Source organism: Drosophila arizonae, chromosome 4 (assembly GCF_054131065.1).
Source record: "Drosophila arizonae isolate 15081-1271.41 chromosome 4, UAZ_ARI_1.0, whole genome shotgun sequence".
Lineage (NCBI taxonomy): Eukaryota > Metazoa > Arthropoda > Insecta > Diptera > Drosophilidae > Drosophila > Drosophila arizonae.
Genome location: NC_142924.1, coordinates 20,267,071 through 20,288,506, shown reverse-complemented (window position 1 = coordinate 20,288,506; position 21,436 = coordinate 20,267,071). Strand labels below are relative to the sequence as shown.

Genomic DNA, 21,436 nt, shown 5'->3' with positions numbered 1-21,436 from the left:
TTAAAATATTTATATTTATTTATATTTTGATTATGATCTACTCACATTGGGCTTCAGTGGGGCATCGGAATCGTTGGAAAGCTCTGCGACTTGAGCATTATCCTCAACTGCTTCTTCCTCTTCTACAAGTTGTGAGTAAAATATGTTATCGATTAGTGATTGCGTTTGTAAATCTATCGCATAAGCGCGAGCACTCATGCAAGTTTTACCGTGGTACATGTTCAAGCGAAAAGCTGTTCAAATTAGAATCTTCAAAACAATCGACGATGTGACCTAATATTTCAGTTATAAAGTAAATATGTTCCCAGACAACAATATAAATGAAATTCTCCAATCAACTTCCATCTAAAGACAAATAAAAATTCCTTTGCTCTCGATAGCTCAGAACTCGTTCATATAAATAATAATAAATACGGGTGGTTTTTTTTTTCGATTCAATATTTTATTTGACTCTATTTTTCTTTGCTTTTTTTGTTAAGTTTTTTTCTGTTTTCTTTTTTTTGTTGTTTTGTTTGTCGCCTTAAGAATTACTAGTATATAACAATATCTCATTTTTTTTAAGATTTTTAATTCTGCTGGTTTTGTCAGCGATTTTGCTCTTAAATTTACTATAATAATAAGTTTAATAATAATAATAATAATTTTCTCATGTCTCTTGATCTGGTTTTACTCCTTTTCTCCTTCCGGCTTACATAATCATTATTTATTTTTTGTTTATCAATAAGTTTTTTTTTGTGGTTTTTTAAATTGCAGTAGATTAGTATAAGTGTTTGCGTGTGTGTGAATTTTTGCTTTGTGTGTGGTGTGTGGGCGTGGCATTTATGCGTATAAAACTAGTAAGTTTCCCCAATCTTCTCATCTTTTTACTTATCAAATGTCATTGTTGTATATATATAGGTATATTTTTTTTTGTTTCTTTTTTTGTATTTGTATATAAATTGTATATATGATTTTCATTTTTGCTATTTTGTAATTGCTAGAAATCGATTTTAAACGCATGATTTTTGCAACTTGATCTCATTGTTTCATTTGATTTTCCCTTTTCGTTTCGTTTGTTTTGTTTTCTTCTTTATTTATTCTCCTCCCTACTTCCTTAATATGGTATATAAAAAATATTGCAACGAAATAGCTAACAAAAAAATTTGTCGTTTGTTTCCTTTCATATATTTTCATTTTACTTAAAATTTTTGTGTGTTTGCATCTTCCGATTAAATTTGATTTTTTTTTTAGTGTTCTTTGTGTTTTGTTTTGTTTTTGGACACGCTAGAGTGTTTCAGCAAATTATTTTTAATAATTTCTCAAGCAAAATATTTGACTTGATATTTTGTTTCCTTAGACATAAGTATTTTTAAGGAAGCGTCTGTAAAGGTGCTTTTTAAGTTGTTTACTAAAACTAGAAACAGCTTCTTTGTTTTTAATTTTTTTTTATTCATTTAATTTTTTTATTTGTGGCCGCATAGCTCTGAAATACAACCGCACAATCATGTCTATAACTCATTTGCTTAGTAAATTTTGTATTAACATTTCTTTGTTTTGAGCAAAAATTTGTCTAAAGGCAAACGAAAAACATAATTGCTTAAATATCTTGCTTTTCGGATTTGAAAAAAGAAAAACAAAAACAAATTAGCGCTATTAAAATTCACGGAAACAAAAATGACATATTTTGGAAACACACAAAAATATATATTATATAACAAAAAATTAACTAGTTATACAGAAGAAAAAAAAACATTAAAAATTAAATGAATTTTTTCTACACAAGCTGCTACAATTAAGAAAAATTAACAAGCCGTTTAAAAAAGTTCAGTCTATTGTTAAAGAGGCACGCCCGCATGCAACACCACAAGAAAATATATTTAAGTGTGTGGATGTGTGTGTGTGTCTGTGTCAGCTGCATAGGTGCAAGACAAAAGCAAATGGCTCTGGGCCCACTGTGCAAGCTTTAAATCATGTTGTTATTGTTGCTGTTGTTCCTGGTATATCAGAGTGCATGGGTTTATGGATAGTAGGAAACTATATGCTCAAATACATATCGTACAGAAAAACAATAATAATTAATAATGAAGCCGTCGTGTTAAGTGTATGTGTGTTTGGGTGTTGATAACAAATGGTTGTTGGTAAACATAAAAGGAAAACAGTTTAAAAAAGAAAAATGGTTCTAGTGTTTTAAAATGAAGAAACATACGCTCTCTCTGTCTATATATGTATGTATATATAAAAGTATATATTTAAAAAGTTGCTTGAAATAATATTTAAATTATTATTACACACAAAACGTAAAAAAAAGAAAAACAAATATAAAACGTATTACATTGTTTACATTCATATTTATCAAAAAATTAATTTCTTGTTCATAAAATATATGCGTGTTTTTCCTTTTGCTTTCTACGTCGTTTTTTGCATATAGTTGTTTTTTCTTCTTTTCTTTTCCTTTGTTTTGTGTTTAATTGTTAACATAACTTTAACATTTTTTTGTTGGTTTTGTTTTTTACTTTCTTAGTACATTTTTCTTTAGAACGCCTAGGTTTTTTTTTTTTTGTAGTTTTTTGTTAATGGAGTTGCTTTTACTATATTAGGTGCGTATTATATATATATATATATATATATATATATATATATATATATATATATATATATATATATATATATATATATATATATATATATATACATATATATATATATACATATACATAAATTTATATAATAATATATATTTATTTATAATAGTTTCTTTTTTTGCCTTTTTACATTGTTTTGCAACTGCAGCTGCAGTCGCTGGTGTTTTTGTTGTTGTTTTGTATCGTTTCATCAAGAAGTAGCTTTATGTTGTTGCCGATTGTTGTTGTTGGATTATCCATTTAATCAGTAGCGTTCGTCATCATCAGTATTGGAGTTGGAATCATCGCAATCATCATCATCATCATCATTGGAATCGGAGCTGCCAGAACTGTCATCCGAATCGCTCTCGTGGCTGCCGTTGTTAATGTTGTTATTGTGATTGTTGTTGATGTAATGTTGCTGTGCTTGCTGTTGCTGCTGTATCGTTTCCACTGCATGATGTTGCTGCTGTTGCCGATGCTGCTGCTGTTGCTGTTGCTGCTGGTGTTGCTGGTGTTGTAGATGTTGCTGTTGCTGTTGCATGCTGCTGCTTTCCGCCAAACGTGCTGTTGCTGCTGCAGCTTCTGCCTGCGCTTCAGCTGCAGTTGGTGGCGGTGCGGCTGCTGCCTCTGGCATTGCCGAGGCTGCTGCCGATCGACAAATCAAAGTCTTGTCGTAATCCATCACCAGCTGCTTGATGTACGCCAACTTCGCGTGCAAGTAGTCAAATCTGAGCTTATCGTTGTGGATGTTGCGATCGCTGTTGATCCGCTCGTATTCGCTGACAATCTGGCGCTTGATTTGATCGTAGTCGCCGCCACCGCGTCGCCGGGCGCCCTCCAAGCGTGTGGACAGATCCTGGAAACGATTGCGCACATCCTCCACGCTGGTCAACAGTTTGCGGTACTCATCATAGTCGCTCTCAAATTCAGTCTTGTAGCGTCTGCGCACCTCCAGCGTGCGTATGGGCGCATATTGGCTGAAGTCATAACGGGGCGTGGCATTCGCATCAGCGTCCTCTGTTGCCGCTGCGTACGCATGCGCAGCCGCTGCCAGTTGCTGTGTGGGCGATGGATGTTTCGCAGTGGTTCCATGATTGCTACCACCACTTGATCCAGATTCGCGATTATAATGATAAGGCTGCTGCTGTTGTTGCTGCTGCTGTTGTTGGTGATGATGGAGCTGTTGCGCCTGCGCAGGCGCTGGCAACTGTTGCTGTTGTTGTTGCTGTGCATACGTGTTGCTGCTAGTATTACTGCTGCTGCTACGCTGACGTTGCCCGTTGCTGTTGCTGCTACTCGTGCGCTTCTTGCTGTTGGACGCGGCATGCGTGTTGTTGTTGTATGAATTGTACTCATCGTGCGCATTGTTATTGTTGTTGTTGCTGCTGCTGTTGAAGCTGTTCCGTTGCTGCTGCTGCTGCTGTTGTTGCTGCTGCTGCTGTTGCTGCGTTGCTGCTGTCGGCGTTGACTGACGAACAAAACTAGCAGTCAATTTGGGCGGCGTTGTTGACGATTTTCGACTGTGCGCCGGCTGCTGCTGCACTGTCGATGCCTGGCGACTATTGCGCTCCTGCTGAGTCTCGTAGCCACTGGAGCTGCTCGAGTTGCTGCCCGTTGAGTTGCGCTTGTCAATGGGGCCGCCGATGCTCGTGCTTTGCTTGGATGAGCTGCCGCTGCCACGCCTACTGTTGCTGTTGCTGCTGCTGCTTCGTTGCTGATGTTGCTCCACAGCAGCTGCCGCTGTCATGCTCCTAAACTCGTCCATGTTGTCCAGCACGCTGTATGTTAAATCGCTGCTGCTGTGATCCTCCAGCTGTGGCTGCTGTCGCTGCGGTGGCGTGTACGCAGCCGTTCGATTGCGATACGATGAGCCCGAGGAGTTGCCAGAGGGGCAGCCAACGGACGATGAGGAGGACGATGTAAATTGTGGTCCCGCCTCCCTTGTATAGTGACTGATGCGCTGCTTTTTCGGATGCACCGTACTGAACATTTCGTCGTACTCAATGCTACTCCGCTTCAGGCTGTTGCCACCGATGCCGCCTGGTCCTCCACTATGGTTGGCCATTTGTGGTACCACATTTGAGGGCATGCTGAGCAGGGGCGGCGGACTACCTGTATGGGTGGACGTTGGACTTTGACCGGAAGTTGAGCTGCCTGCATCAGAGCTCATTGGAGGCGTCAGATTCTGTGGCTTCCGACGCTTTAGTTGCTGCAGTTCCTGCTCGCTAAAGAACGGCCAGTTCTCATCGACATCGTTCCACATCTGGCGCCTCAAATTGAAGGTATTGTGAGACATGGTGCTTATGTCCGTGAGTATATTGCCAATTAGATTGCGCTCCCGATCCTTGATACCCTCGTTCTTGAGGCGCGCATAAAGCTCTGGTTTCTTGAACGGCTTCAATGCCAGCAAATGTATTAATCGCTCACGTATGCTGCGCCGCGATACATCGGACATTTTGTTGCCATTGCCACCACCGTTGCCGTTCGCACCACCCGATTTGGTGTTGCCACTGCGCGAATTGCTGCCGCTGCCATTGAGCATTTTATTGCGTCCATTGCTGTTGAAGGATCCACCCAGCGCTGTCCCCGCACCTGTTCCTGCTGTTGTGCTATTGCTGTCTCTCGGCGAGCTGCCGCTCAGCGCATAACCCTGGGAGATACCATTGGCGAATGTGTTGGCCAGGGCTGTGCTGCGGCTGCCATTGACTGTGCCGCTGGCTCCCAAGATATTGGGATTGGGCGAGCGTGAGGCGATTGATGTTGCTGCTGCTGCTACGGCTGTGGCTGCTGTTGCAACTGATGATGACGTCAGACCATTAAATGGCGATGAAACTAACTTACGACTATTGTTACTGTTAAAACTATTGCTGCTACTGCTGTTGTTGTTGCTGTTGTTGTTCCCACTGTGATGTGAAGATGCCGAGGCCGGCTTCTTCACCTTACGCCCAATATCCGATTGATTTGGCTTGATCTCCCGTATACATTTGCTCTTCTCCGTCTCCTCAACTCGAGCCATTTTCGAGCGCGTCGTGTCGTAGACATCATCGTTGGCATGGATACGCATGCGTCGCGCCAATGCTCCAAGCACATCGAGCTCCTGCTGCTGCTGTTGTATGCACTCCAATGTGCCCTCCAGATCGTCAATGGTAAAGCCAAATTTGCGTCCTGCTTCCATCCCGCTCCCGCTGCCGTTATTAACAGAATTGCTGCTATCGCTGCTGGGCAGCGGGAAGTGGATGAAGCCAGTGTTGCCATTGCATTGAATTTTGGCACATTGGCCGGGCGCCAATCGTTTGGCATTCTCATTTCTTTGATACTCCTCGATGGCACGGTAGGCAGAGTCGGTAAGCTTGAGGAATATGTACTCCTTTGTATCATCGGTGTAACGGTGGCTTTGTGACATACCATAATTGCCGGACGAGAACGAGACATTGGGCAGGCATTTTGTTGATGCAATCGAATTGCTCATAACGTGTCCGCCCCCCACAAAAATGCTCTTCTTGATGATGTGTGGATGTGGATCACAATGTTAATGCTAATTTTGTCTTATTACTTGAACTACTCTCGTTAGTTACTTTTGTTTAATAAAGTTGGCTGCTTAGTCGTTGTGACGTTGCGTGGTGAATGGCAAAAATTTGATTTTGTTTTCTTGTTTTTGGCTGGCGCGCCAGTGTTGCACAATTAATTATTTTTTAAAAGGAAGAAACTTATGGAAGTAACTTTAACTGGAAGTGTTGTTTGTAATTCTTTTTTTCGAATGCACTTTGATTAGAGACGTTGCAGAATTTTGAATGTTGCTGCTCCTGCTGCTGCTGGCACCACTCTTGGTCTCAAATGTGACGTAGAACAAGCCTGGGCCAATGGCAATTGATTGCTGTTTCAGTTTCTGTACAATTTAATAATGTTTTGTTTTTTAGTATGTTGTAATCGTAAGTAAAATTTACGTTGTTGCTAAGACGTGAACCGAGCTAAATGCATAGCTTTACATGCATAGAAAACACACCACACATTAACACAAGTACAACTAGCTATATGTGCATGTATGCGTATGCAACTGAGCTCGCTCTCTTGAGAGTTTTGAGCTGCGCTGCAAACTTGCTTCTGTTGTTGCTATTGCTTCTGCTGCTGCTGCTGATGCCGTTGTCGTTGCGTTTCTTTTCTTTTAATTTTTGATTTGAAATGCAGGCACGAATACAAATACATTCACAACTCTTAATAATTTTGCTGTTGCTTGAGAATTTCACTTCCGTATACATAGGTATCATTTCTCTCTTCTTTTCCTGCGCTCTCTCTATCTCTATCTCTGCCTCTTAACTGTTGTCAAGTCTGCTTCATATTTATTTGCACTCCACGTTGTTGCTGCTCTCTTTGTGTGCTACTTACAAATAACACAATTTCTTTTGTTAAATAATATGGTATGTATTTTAATTGGGTTAAGGTAGGCATGTATGCTTGTACTTTTGTTGTTGGTGTTGCTATTCTTCTTCTTGTTGTTGCTGCTGCTGATTTGTCATGTTGGTGTGTAAGGCTTGCGAGGCGTGCGAATGGCTGTTGTAACTTTTGCTCGCTTGAGTTGAAAGTATGACTCCTGCGCCAGGTGCTCGCTCAACTTCTGTCAGTGTATGAGTTGAAGTCGCGTATGAGTGTAAGCGCTCAAAAGTCAGGCGGCGGCGACGGCGGCAGCCACAAGCAAAATCAAAGACAGCAGAGCGAGCAATCAATGCTGTTCGTACACATACGCACACACACACACACCCATACACTGTCACATACACCAATATGGACACACGTCGCTTGACTGTTTTTGGTTGTGTGTGCGCGCTCGCTGGTTTGTTGGCTTTGCTCTCTTGCTCTCGTCGATCGCAACGTGTAGAAGCGGGACAACTGCTGTTTTGATTGGCACTCACTGTTGCTGCTGCTGTTGTTGTTGTTGCTGCTTGATCTTTTTTCTTTTCGCTTTTTTATTTTTTGCTAAAAATCATCTGTGTTTGTACGTTGATTTTTTATATACATATTTTTTTCTTCTGCTGCTTATTATATTTTTTGTCCACTTCTATATTAGTTGCATATACATATGTGTGAATATCTCTTTCTTTGCACACGCACACACTGCCACTATCTATGTCGAAAATTGTAGGCACAGAGTTCACTCGAAATAATGTTAAATATTTAATGCCTTTTTACCACTTATTTTGTTTCTGTTGTCGTTGTTGTCTTTCATTTACTCATGTGTGAGTGAGTATACACTTTTATATAGAGAGATATGCATGTATTTTGGGTTTTTACGCCAACACTTTTACTCAAGACATTTTTACTGAGGAATTTTGCTTCGTTATATTTAATCAACCCATTTACTGGCACACTGGAATTCAGTAATTCATTGTACTATTCACGCATTATATCTTTTGTTTTGTTTGCAACTATATGTATTGTAAAATTGCAGTTTATTTCCTTTTTCACATGAATTTTGCTCGTGTCTGTGTGTCCAAGGTATCTTAATCAACGTACAAAAGGTATCTGCTAAATGAAATCGAAACGAGTTGCTTTCAAGTGGTTGCCGTTGCCGTTGCTGCTTTGCTGCTGCTGCTGCTGCTGTGCACTCGTTTATTATTACACCGTTCACCACCGCCCCGTGGACAATGCTAAGACAGCGACGTCGACGAGTGTGACGCGACGGAGTAGATCAACAGCAGTAGTCGTTGTCGTGTCTCTCACACACATATACTATACGCACGCATACATGCACTCCTGTGTACGCGCTCAGTTTGGCGCTCTTTCGTTTTATTACTCTCGCATGCTCGCTTGTTCGCTCACTCTGCTGTTCAGTCTTGAAAATCAGCGACCAAACAACATCTCGATGTTTCGTTTGAAATACGTACGTGCCTTGTATCACTTGCTGCGGCTGCTACTGCTGCTGCTACTACTGCTACTACTACTACTACTACTATTGCTGACAATCATTCGTTATTGTTGTTGTTGTAATATAGTTATTATGGAAGTGAAGCGGAGAGCAAAACTAAAAACGAGTTTGCAATTTAATGTGCGCACTTGGCACTCTGCCGCTGGCCGTTGGCCAGTCCGTTATTCGCATTGGTCTACGCTCTTTGCTCTGCGTCTCTCTTTTAATCACACTCTTAGAGAGCGAACGAAATGCGTTGAGTCTATGCTTTTCTTGAAAAGCAATCGCTTATCTTCTCACATATATATATGTACATATATATATATATATATATAATATATACATATATGCTCTTTTTTTTCTTTTTAAAAATACTTGTGTTTGTGTGGGTATGTCTATCTTAAAAGCTTGCGGCTTGCGTTGCACGTCTGAGCAAAAACTTAAAAACTTTAGCTTACTTGGTTCTTGTTGTTGCTGTTGCTGTTGTTACGGTTGAGCGTATACGTGTGTGCATTTATCTCACCCACTGTTGGAAAAGCTACAGCCGTACATAGGGGCACGCGTCACAACAATATAGAAACAAAATATTTAAACAAATTGAAATAAAGCACAAGTCGCAACTACTCAGGTACTTACAATATAGGTAGGTATGCTTTCATGTATGGTATTTACATTAAAAAGTCAATAGTGCTTTGTAGATTTCTGTGGCTTATCGGTAGATGTGTTGAAACAGCTGTTCTGAACTGACACCTGCGCCCTGTAGTTGTGTGTATGTGTATTGTTGCCTTGCTTCTACCACGTCACACAGAGTGTAGTTCTTAATTCCGTTGTTGTTGTTGATGTTTTTGTTCTTATTCTTTTTGGACTGTTACTTCTCGGCCACTACGAGCGCAGAAAAGTTTTCACTGCCGCCCCGCGCACAACCAAAAACACAACGGCCAGACAGGCAGGCACAATCAGCTGTGCTCTCGCTGTTCAGCCGAACAGTGTTGAAAACTGTGCGTATATATCGCTTTGACGGGCAATCGATAGGCAAGTATGTGGTTTATTCCTCTTTAATTTATAGCTTTTCAATTGGACGATGGATTTATAGTAGTAAATATTGTTGATACAGCTCGATGGTGGTTCTATAAAAATAGTTACCAGTTGAAGTGAAAATCTCTTTTATGCGTACACGTGTTTTTACATACTTTGTTGTTATTGTTGTTGCTGCAGCTTGATAATTAGTTGTTGTTGAGTAGTTGTTTAGTTGTTTTTGAAGTTGTGCTTTTCTCAATTTCTAATTTGTTGCTTTTAATTAAAATTATGCGTTTGCTTTAAGTTTCACTCTACATTTTTAAGGAAAATAAATTATATTCACAATTGTCACTGGTCTAATTTTTAAAAAACTCAGGTGGGTTTTCGCTTCCTTCCGTCAGTAATAGTTATCGAATTATGTTTGTCAGCATTTTTTTCACTTGTATTTGTGTATGTTACGCGCACGCGATCATACGTTTTAGTTACGTACAGCACAGCTGTTTTATGTTTACGTTGCACACCGTTACGTGACAAAAACCTCTCTTAAGCAACTCTCTCGCGCGTCTTTCTCTCTCTCTCTCTCTCTCTCTCTCTCTCTCAGATGCACAGAGCAAGCAAAAGAGCACACGGTTCGGACACCCGATTGTCATTTTTCAGCGTGCTGCTAATTTTTGTTCACTTTTGACATTTTTGCATACGAAAATTTTCCGCTTTCAGGTAGATTTACCGTAGGCAGAGATCTTAGCCGATGCGCTTGTGTATGACTGAATGTACATGTATTATGTGCCTATGTATGTTCCTGTCAGTAATTTAGTCGTGTGCTTGTTGGTTCGTGTCTGTCGTTGTGCCTTATTTTTGTTTTTAGTTAGCCCATGTGGTGGGCTTATCTCATATTTGTTTTGTGCTAGGAATTTTAGCTATACCACACTTAGAAATATACATACATACATACATACACTTATGCATGGAAATATGTATTATATTACGCTGTGAAAAACATTCACTGTATATACTATAGACTGAGAGCACACCTGATGTTCTCTTGAGGACCTTTTATATTAAGTCAGTCAGTCAGGAAGCAAATCTGGCAGTCAGGTTCATTGCAGCTGTCCAAGTGTCAGCAAAACAAAACTATAAAATTCAGGTAAACTATGTCTGTCTCTGTTCTGCTTATATCGTCTTCTTGATCACTGGAAAATGTGTGTGTGTTTTTGGGTATGTTTGTATTAGTTGAGTCAAACAGGATGAATTTAATGGCCGACCAGCCAGCCAATCCGCAAAATTTGTTGAAACCCATAAAAGCAGAACAGGCAGACTCACTAATAAAAGTTTTGAGCCAAGGCAACATTTTGAAGTTCATTTAAAAACAAACAACAATATAATAATTTTGCCCCTGGCTTGACGGCGTCTGCGTCAGTGTCAGTGCCTGTATGTGTATATGTGTGTATGTGTATTCCTCAGTTCCAATAACAACAAATTTGCAGTCAACGTTAAACAAATTAGCCGAATAAAAAACCCACAAAACTTAAAATGAAGAAACAACAACAGTAATAATAATACAATTTCAAGTTTGAAGCGGGCGACGACGTTGTCGGCGGCCATTTGTTAAAACGTTGTTCGGAGGAGGAACGCCGCTTAAATAGCATTGAGAGCCCTGCCTGACGAGGGAAAGGCCAATGCACTGCGCGTGACGACAACGACACGAGACAGCCAACAGAGGAGACGCAATGCCTGTGCCTAAGCTTAGTGTGTGTGTGTGTCTGTGAGTGCCTTTGTGTTTGTGTGATGAGGACGAGTTCACGCAGCCAACAGCTGGCCGCAGGCTTCATGCAGCAGAACAGGAGCAACAACCACCGAAAAGAATTATATTTATATGGAGGAAACCTATGAAAAACGTGAGAACGTGTGCAACGGAATGCTCGAGAAAAAGGGCGGTAGGAAAAATCTCACACGTTTCACAAAATATAAAAAAAAACTGGAATACGTACGTAAATGCTAGTGCACAGACACACAAACACACCCAAGCAGCTGACAGCTGTGCAGACAGTTTTTGCTTTGTGTTACGCTTGTTTATGACAACAACAAAAACAACAAGCCATTGATAACAATGTCAAATGCGCGAGAGAGAAAGAGGGAGAGCGAAAATAAGACTAGCAATGTTCGGGGCTATCTTTGCACCGGCGGCGTTGCCACCTTCACCAAGCCGATCGAAATTCAGTTAAATCGATAAATAGACAAACCCACAACAAATCGCACTCAAACGCATTTACAAAACGCATGCAACTCTGAAAGACAATCCACACACATACATGTACATTCACAAGCAAAATGCAAATATAAGTGGAATACCGTACGTACTCAAATACGTGCAAACCATATAAACCTCACATTTTATAAATGTCGCACAGCAACAAAGACTGACCAACTGCGAACAGATGTTCAAAAATCGAGTAGAAATGCGACAAAAAATGAAATGCCTTTACACAATATAAAGAGGGCGCGCTGTGAAGTGCAAGTCTATCACGCTTGACATAACTACATACATATAAAGTTGTCTAAACATGTGTGCGGGTGTGTGTGTGTGCATGTTGGGTGTAAAACGAATAATCAATTGTCGCAACAAAGATAAGTAGCAGCCGACGCGACGCTTCACTCTCACTCTCTAGTTGTTCTCTCTTACTCTTTCTCTCTCTCTGCCACTGCATCGGTAATTGGCCACACGGGAATCCCAAATTGTCAACATGAGCACTTTGTATACGGTGCATTTTCAATAGCAACAACAAATGCGGCAGTAGGCAACATACCAGACGCACGCACACACACATGCATACATGCATCAATACATTGTATGTCTATATATATATTGTATGTCTATATATTATGGCAATATTTTGAATTTCGTTTATTCAACGTTTGCTATTTTTAGTCTAGAAATAGCAACAACAGTATTATAAAGAAAATGTGACTCACTGAGCAAGTATCACACAATTATTTTATTTATTTTCATATTGAGAAAGGCGTTTATGTTGCCTACTCATGAGAGAGCTTGCTTCAGAGCGTCGCTAAATGATATAAACGTAACAAATGGACGAACATAGATATCACAATGATGACGATTGCAAGTCGTGATTGTTAGTAGTTACTCTGTAATCGGCTATTATTTTCTATCTGTGTAATTTTCAAAATTTTAAATCTCTCACGTTATTATAAATATGTTTCAAATAAAAAAACTATAATCAAGCCATCTTTGTAACTACACAATTTTTATGGTATGTACAGGGTATTTCAATGTCGATAAGCTTTCACAACCAAGTTGTGTATATATTATTACTACATACATATGTACATATATTAATAATTAAATATGAATCATAATTCGAACTAGAAGGCATAACACTATAAATGTGATTCCCCGTAAAGAGCTTGCAAATTTTCCTTTATTTATGTATGAATTCTTTTAGTAAACATCAAAGTCGAAACTATAGCCCGAGGTGAATCCCATTTATTTACGAGATATACTTCTTGGGATTCTAAAAATTTAGTCTTAAATAGACCACAATAATCTACATATGTATTTACTCAAGACTGCAAACAAAGCTCAAGGCCAAGGTAATTAAGACAGTTTACTTTTATCGTATAAGCCCTATCAAAGAACAAACTTCATAGCACGCTCTCGAAAAAAGGAAGCGAAAACACATACATATAAACACAAAGCAAAGGCGTACAATGAACTGTGGCCCAAACGGACTGAGAATTTGCCCCCGCAGGCCAACACACAATATGGAAAATCTCACTGAGCAATAAAATAAAATAAAACACCAGAAAAAAACAAAAACAAATGGCTCGTTCTCGAACTTGTCGAACAAACGTTCAATGACCGATTTAGGCAACAACGCGATAGACATTGCATAATTTGGCATTTTTTGCAATGTTTTTTTTTTTACAAAGACAACGGAAATACGTTTTCCCAGCTTTCTCCCTCTTGTCTTACTGCTAAAACAACAAATTTTACAAAAATAATCAAATAATCAAAGTGAAAAACATTGACCGTGAATGGGCACAAAACTAAGTTTTTCATTTATTTTGATAAGATAAGAAGTTCTTCCAATGGACATTCTAATCTTATTAATTAAAAAAAGTACCGAAAACTTATGAGCAACTGTGCTTGTCGCTTAAGAGAGGGAGAGGGACACAGATAGAGATAGAGAGAGAGATAGCGGGAACGAGAAAAGAGAGAAATACGATGAGCACTCAACTAAGCTTCGTATATTAAGTTTTTTAATTGCTTGAAGGTGGTTGTTTTTATAATCATTAAAAACGGCTAACAATAATTTAAAAACCTGTTCATAAAAATATATATTTTTTGCAATATCTATGCTCATAAATTCAGCAAATATTTAATATTTATTTTGTACATTTAATATATCAGAATAATCTGTTTTTCTTTATATCTCTTCCTATAAGAATATTTATATTATTATCAGTTACCTAAATTGACAGTAATCATATATGAGATTCATCAGCTGATATTCGCAATATAAGTTTTGCGAAGAGTATATTCGGAATAAATTGAAGGCTCAAAATGTTTTTCAAATGATAATAAAGGTATTTACTATATTTGCGTCAATGCAGACTAATTACGTTGACAACTGGTTCGAAGCTTATAGACTTGTTTGTTTCCCAATTAAGTGGTTTTATTTTCTGTCTTGAAAGCCAAGACTTAAATAAAATTAATATAAAAAACAGCGAACTACTATTATTGTTTAATTTGTTGTTGTTTCGTAATGCTGGCCGATCGATCGGCCCATCGATATCTTCTGCCGCTTACACACATACAAACATAGGCGCAGCTAGGTAGATGTGAATGCTAATCAGCAACAACACCCAAAAGTGAAAAAATAAAATAAAACCAGATTAAAACAAAACAACATAAAAAATAGCTAGAAGGCTCAAATCGTAACCAAGTCATAGCTACTGTCAGAGAGAAGTGAACGAATGAGCGAGAAGCGACTCTCGCGCCAGTTAAGTGGAGTGAGCGGCAAAGCGAACTAAAGCTCAAAGCTCTGCAAGCTCTCAAAAACTTGTCTTCCCAGATTCAGTTGGATTATTTCTTCTTATTAGAGCAAGAGCGAGAGGCAAGACTAGCCACGACAGAGACAGAGATGACGACGTTGGCAATTTGGAACTGGACTAAAAACGGACACCAAACAGACAGCAAAAACAAAATAAAAATCAGAAATAAAGCAACATACAGCCGTTAACTGAACTGAGCCACAGAGACTGGTATTCCCCCAGCCAGCTAGCTTGTTGTCAATTTCTTGTCTCTATACTTGCGTATACATATACATATTTTATATATATGAACACATACATACATACAAATATATTTCCATTTTATATTCGGCATTATATTATAGCTATATCTTTTAAAATGACTGAAGGTCAGCCAAATTGAGCGTACAATCAACTTTTTTTCAAAATCCATTAAACATTTATTTGTTGTTTGTTACTGTCCCAAATAAGAATGCATTTTGCATTATACATTGTTAATTATATATGTATGTTCAAAGTTTAATAGACTAAACATCTTCAAAACGTTATTTTTTCCGATTTAGCGAAAAAAGCTAATAATTAGCATATTTTTATTGATAACTCATTTGATGTTTATTTTGTATCTTCCGCAGAATTTCGAATTCGGCTTTAGGGAATATTTGTCTTTCAATGAACTCTATATTGTTTTCCATTTGTTGTGTCTGTATAACCATGTACTACCATTTTAAAAGTAGAACGTTAACGCTAAAGACCTTCGTATTATTTGCTTTTTATGTTTCTGTTCTCAAATGGTCTTCAGACATAACAAAATAAATTTAAATAAACTTACTGTTGAGAGATCTTGGATGAAAAGTTGTTAATCGAGTCGTTAGTCGTACTAAAAATATTCTACATATGAATTTTAATTTTCAAAAATTAAAATTAAAAACTACAAAAAGTGAACTTAAAATGCGATTATACCACAGAAAAATTAAATAAAACAAAGCAATGCAACCTAACCCACCCACCCAACAATGTACAACAACTTACAACAACAATGCACACAACCAATAAGAAACCACGGTATGCAAGTGGAAAAAAGATACGAAAATTATATAAACATTATAGGCAGCTACGGGTGTATGACCAACCGCGAAACAGCAACAGTAACAACAGCAACAACAGCAACAACAGCCATATGTAACAAGTCGGGTGGCTCTACAAAAACGAGGGCCGAACACCACGAAAAATAACAGTAACAACAACAATCGTTGACGACAGTTCAGCTCTTGTAAGCTCGTTGTTGGCTTTTAGCTGGAAATTTTAATATTGTGGACTACATAAAACTATGCCAAAGTTAACGAAGGACTACAATAATCAAAACTCAGACACAATATTTCATTTAAGCGCACACACAAACTCATGCATACATTCATTTATTAGTCTTAACAATTCGAAGCACCCGTCAAACTGACAGTTTGGAATACCGTCCTAATAAATTATTAAATAGCACACATAGTACATTGTATTGAAAATCGAGCTCAAGTAATTTTATCGCGAAATTTAAACTGATGAAGTGTACGTACATATAATGTACAATCAATTGGCGTTTGACACACCCATAACGGTAACATTTTCACCTTCCTATTCACATGGAGAAATAATTGAAAAACATAAACTAGGCTGGTCTTAGTCCATACGAAAATTGTGCTATATAGAACATGATACCAATTAAAAAACTATTGAACCAATTAAGCAAAGTTCCATTTAAAAACAAAATCAACAACAAACCATGTTTCCAGCAACATACATGTACAAAGCTCCCCGTAACAAAAATGCGGGCGTGTTTGTGTGTGCCTTTGTGAGGGAGAGCAACGCTTTTAATATACGTAAAAACGTATGTAAGTATTGGTATGTAGGTGGTGAGAGCGTACAAAACCACAATGGCGACCAAAATAGTCAAGCAGACAGGCCCACGGGAACGAAGCACCGGCACACATACATATATAAGTAGTATATATTATATTTATAGTATTTCCATATATACATATATACAAAAATATAATCATTTTGAAGTTTTTGGCATATTCGCACTCTACTCTTGCACTCTCAATGCATAAGTATTCCCATATGCTAGCATTAACGACCTTCACTTTCACCTTTTTTGTTGCTGCTACAGAGGGCTAAGGCTAAAACAAGGTCCAGGGGGAGACTTATTACGTTCCTTGACCCAATTTTTGTTTATTAACAAGAATGTAATTAACACTAAAATTCAACTAGATCTACAAATTTCAATGAATATCTAACATAACATTTGTTTGAATTTCCGATTAACGATCATAGTTTAAATGTGCCCTATTATACATAATTAATGAAGAATGCTCGTATGTCATTACAAAATATCAATTGTTATTTAGTTAAACTGAGTATTAGAGCATGTTGAGAGACCTGTATGTGCTACACACATGGATGTATGTATGTGTACATATGTACATACATAAATATTTGTGACAAATCAACTGAAACAACAAAAATAAAGAGCACTACTGTAGCTTAATACTCTTACATACATTCACACAGAAATGTATGGTTGCTGGTGTGCACGTACACATATATACATATGTATATAACGAGAAGCGATACGGCCTTCTCCTTCTCCGCTCGTGATCGAGCAACAACACAATTACAGTAAATAGGTGAAAAAGACAACAGCGCGTAGTTGCACAAATAAAAAAAAATAAAAAAAAAAATAAAACCGCAAAGCACAGACACACAATATATGTACATACATACATATACAAGGTATTACGGTAATCAATGTCAAACGCTGCCGATTTCATTCGCATGCACAACAAGCAACAACAATATCCGTCTGTCTGTCTCACTGTATTTTTGTGTACTTGTACAACACAAAAGCAATTTAAGAGCAATAGCAACTGACACAAAGCACACTACATACACACATACACTCACACATGTCTATACAGATTCGCGTTAAATACAACTAAAAATCAAGTGAGAAATATCCCCTACAACACAGCATCGTTGAGAGAGCCGTTCTCTGAACTAGACACGGACGTGTGGATAAAATATTTGACGGAAATTCCAACAAAATAAAACGATTTGAAATAAACCAAATTACCACTAGTAATTTTTCAGCTTAACTTAGCAGGTTGCTTGTTGTTTTAACATCTTTTTATTTTACATTGTTGATCGTTTAAATGCCAACTTTAAGCACTCAAATACATGGACAGAAAATAATACCACTTGTTGTTGGCTGCTTCTTGTTTTGGCATAATTAAATGCAATATGTGCGAGCGTGACAGCATCACAATGCATGACTATCAACGCTGCTACTTGCTCTCTAGCATGCTCAAAAGCAAGGCAAGATCCGATTCACTCACACACACATATATGTATATATATATACAATACTTTCACTTCTTGTATTGAATTTAATTTTGGTTGGGGCGCCACGGTGGTATTTTTGTTGTAGTTTTTATATTTTTTCAACAGATTTATGCAAGTTTTCTGTTTGTGTATACATACACAAATGCACACGCACCAGCTTGTGTGTGTGTAAATGCGTGTGTTGAGGCCCTCAGCAACAGCGAGCGAAAATACAAATTATAGAAAATCAGTGTCTCCACACACAAACGACAAAGGAAGGTAAGAAAAAAAAAGTTGCTTTCGTGTTGGTGCAATGTGATCGAGATATGCATTTGAAACTGGGTTATCGAAACAAAAAGAATATCGAAATGCCTACACTTTGGATTAATTTAAGATATCTTAAGTTATTCAAAAACCAAATGACCTTTGGCTGTTTGACCTTAAACGTGATCTTTTGTTTTCGATTTTAAATCAATAAATACCTCGGAATATAAATAAAATCAACGAACATTTTGTATATTTTAATTTAGTATTTATTTTTTCCGTTAATTCAGCAACATTTAGCAAAAAGTGCACTGAAGGCTTATCTACGCAAGCACAAAGTACATAAGTAACAACTACATGCGTCAAAGCGCTTGGCACTTGGCACCTGGCATATGGAGTTGCATTTACAGTCACATTTTACTGTGTGCAGAGAGAGAGCTCGCTGTTCTCTTTCCCTCTATTTGATATGTGTATTAGTGTATATTCTAAGCAATATCGGCAAACAACTAGACTGCACTCACTATGAGACGCTCCCACCACTCAATATTCTTTCCCTCTCTTTTTTTGGTAAGGGGCGCGTGGATGTTTTGTCTCGGATTTCAGTCCTTCTCTCATCTACTCCTAGACATTTCAGTAATTTATGAAATGTTAAATCAATGTGTTTACCTATTAGTTTAACCTTACAAAACGTATAGTAAGCACATAATTTAAAAATAAAAAAATAAAAGAATTGAAGCACTTTCTTTTTATTTAAAGCCAACAGTTCAGCAGAGAAACAAGAAATTATAATAATGAATGAAAATACACAAAATTCATACAAATTGATGCTGGTGAAAGACCTGTCGTTTATTTTTTTTTATTAATTTGTATTTAATTTTGCTACATTTGGCGTGAATTAGGCCTTGCACGATATAAAATCCCCTTTCATATCATAGGTTAATGCGCGCAGACAGCTGTTGGAATGCCGAGTTGTGAAATAAGCGAGACGACTCAATAAGAAAAAAGAGAGCAAGCATACATATATATACTGACGTCACGGCGACTGCACTGTTTGTTATTGTTATTAGAAGTAATCCTACATCAATTTCAACATTTTGCATAGACCGACTATCGATAGGTGGCCATTTAATCGATAGAACTCTAAACAAAAACAACAAAGTGATGTGCGCGCACATCCCACGTCCAATTTAGATATGGAAAATTGCTGCCCACATACAATCTCTAGGACATATTTACACATACGCATACATACATACATACACATTCGCATCTAAATGCAACAGCGTTTGATGGCATTTGGTTTTCTTCTAAATTAATTTGAATAGAAAACGTCAGCTACTGAGCGAAAAGAATACTCTGAATTATTATTCTTGTATTATATTTGTCCGAACCGGCGTCGTTCTGTTGTTGTTGTCAACATTCCATCGAATTTCGTTCTCTTTTCTACCACCCTCTGTTGCTTACTTTGTATGTTCGCCTTTTTTTTTTTTTTTTTGTTATTTTAAAGTTGAAGCACTTTTTTGCAATTGTTATACATGCACAAAACTTGATATTGCTGACGATCTATTCATGTGTTTGTTGTTGGAAGTATAATTATTTATAAATTAATTGAAATCGCGTAAATAATGACGGTGGCGGCGGTGGTGTTGGCGATATCGACAGCGGCTGATTTTCGTCGGCGACAAGACGACGACGACGTTGAGAGAGCGGTTGGTTGACGTTTTTGGTGGTTGAGCACGAGCGTGAGCGAGACAGGGCAACGACAACGACGACGAGGACGAGTGCTGCTGGAGCGCGCGCGTGCATAACACACGTATATACAAACCACACATACACATATATATACCTTTCGTACATACAAATGTATGTACGTAAGCTTCCTCACACTGCGAGGGAGCTGCTGCTCTTGCCGTACACAAGCGAATCAACTCTCACAAGCAAGCAGACGACAGAATATATATATGTATTTGCATGTATGTACATATGTATACACTTAAATAAAATATAATACACGGCTACGTTAATGATATTGAACGGCGACTGTAAATGTAAATGGTGGCAACTGCTGTGTCACATTTAAACGGATAGATTAAACGTCGATCCGCCCGAGACCCAAAAGTGGAGAAATCAATCAACAAAGTAAAACACGACATAACGGGAAGAAGCGGAAACCAGAATATGAATTTAATATTTTCCATATTGGACACATTTCAATTATATTTTGCATATGCATATGTATGTGTATATGTATGTATTATTATTTCTCTCATTTTTTCTTACACAATATATTTTTTGTTGTATAAATTGCAATAGTTTTCACACACTTTTAATTTTACACTTAATTGAGCTCTTGTTGCTGGCTTAATAATGCACGTATTCCCTTAAGTTAATTTTCTATAATTTACAAATGTAATTTTAACAAAAAATTTTCTTAGTCAAAGTCAGAAATCACGTCATGGCTGCCACGTCCAAGCAACAATGAATCGTAAAATTTCCAAAGCAGCCCACTTCACGCGGCGTTATCGTCGGTTGCGGTTGCGAGTGCGTTTGTGAGCTGCGAGAGTGAACGAGTGTTGCCGACATCGCGCAAGTGCAGTGTGTACACACGAATTTTTCACATATATATTCTTCCCTATATGAAATTATATGGTATAGAGCGAGCTAACTATATTGCACTTAACTTCAAAATTACCAATAATTTGCAAATAAATGCAAACACTTGTGCCCATATAGCTGGTATTATTTAGTGTCACATTTAATTGTACGAGCGGTTGTTTTTCAATCAGAGCTCTATTTAACAAGAATTACAACTAAATACAAGATTTTTCAATATACCATTAAGTATTATATAGTAAGGATGGAAAATATTATAATATAAGTGATAAGTGTGTGTATAAATAATCAATTGGTATAGACAAAAATGACTCAATGTCATGTAATAAAACACATTCCTAGTTACGAAAAACAAAAACATATTTAATATAAATCACCCGATTAATATAAATACAAGTCTTATATTTTCTAATATATTTATATATCGCCATTTTTATATTGTTTCTTATTTAACACGTTTTCTTCCTATTGCGCGCCCATAATTTCGAACAGAAAGAACGAGCAAAACAAGACGGTAAAACATATGTTTTGTGCTCGCCAACACTTTTTATGTGCGAGCGAGATGGCTATATATCGAATCGGAGCTGCATTTGCGAAACACGGCACACAAAATGCAATA

General features: G+C 37.7%; 2 protein-coding genes across 5 annotated transcripts in view; both read right to left on the bottom strand.

Annotated features, from left to right (window-relative positions):
- Mi-2 (chromodomain-helicase-DNA-binding protein Mi-2 homolog) overlaps positions 1 to 21,436 on the bottom strand; it is a 28,043-nt gene that overhangs the window by 6,129 nt on the left and 478 nt on the right. Inside the window, exon 2 of the mRNA XM_018006181.2 lies at positions 46 to 122. Within this exon, the coding sequence (XP_017861670.2) occupies positions 46 to 122 (77 nt within the window). The remainder of the gene's footprint in view (positions 1 to 45; positions 123 to 21,436) is intronic.
- On the bottom strand, positions 417 to 20,833 carry Su(Tpl) (Suppressor of Triplolethal). Of its 4 annotated transcripts, none has more exons than XM_089466897.1 (5): positions 20,485 to 20,833; positions 9,693 to 9,830; positions 9,139 to 9,629; positions 8,961 to 9,040; positions 417 to 6,489 (listed from the first exon to the last, which is right to left on the bottom strand). In XM_089466897.1, the coding sequence occupies exon 5, from the start codon at positions 6,070 to 6,072 to the stop codon at positions 2,866 to 2,868; it is 3,207 nt and encodes a 1,068-aa protein (XP_089323023.1). In that variant the 5' UTR covers positions 6,073 to 6,489; positions 8,961 to 9,040; positions 9,139 to 9,629; positions 9,693 to 9,830; positions 20,485 to 20,833; the 3' UTR covers positions 417 to 2,865. The 4 variants fall into 4 exon arrangements, with proteins under 4 accessions (XP_089323023.1, XP_089323025.1, XP_089323026.1 ...); XM_089466899.1 differs by having other exon boundaries at positions 20,529 to 20,833; XM_089466900.1 differs by lacking the exon at positions 20,485 to 20,833 and adding an exon at positions 19,669 to 20,464.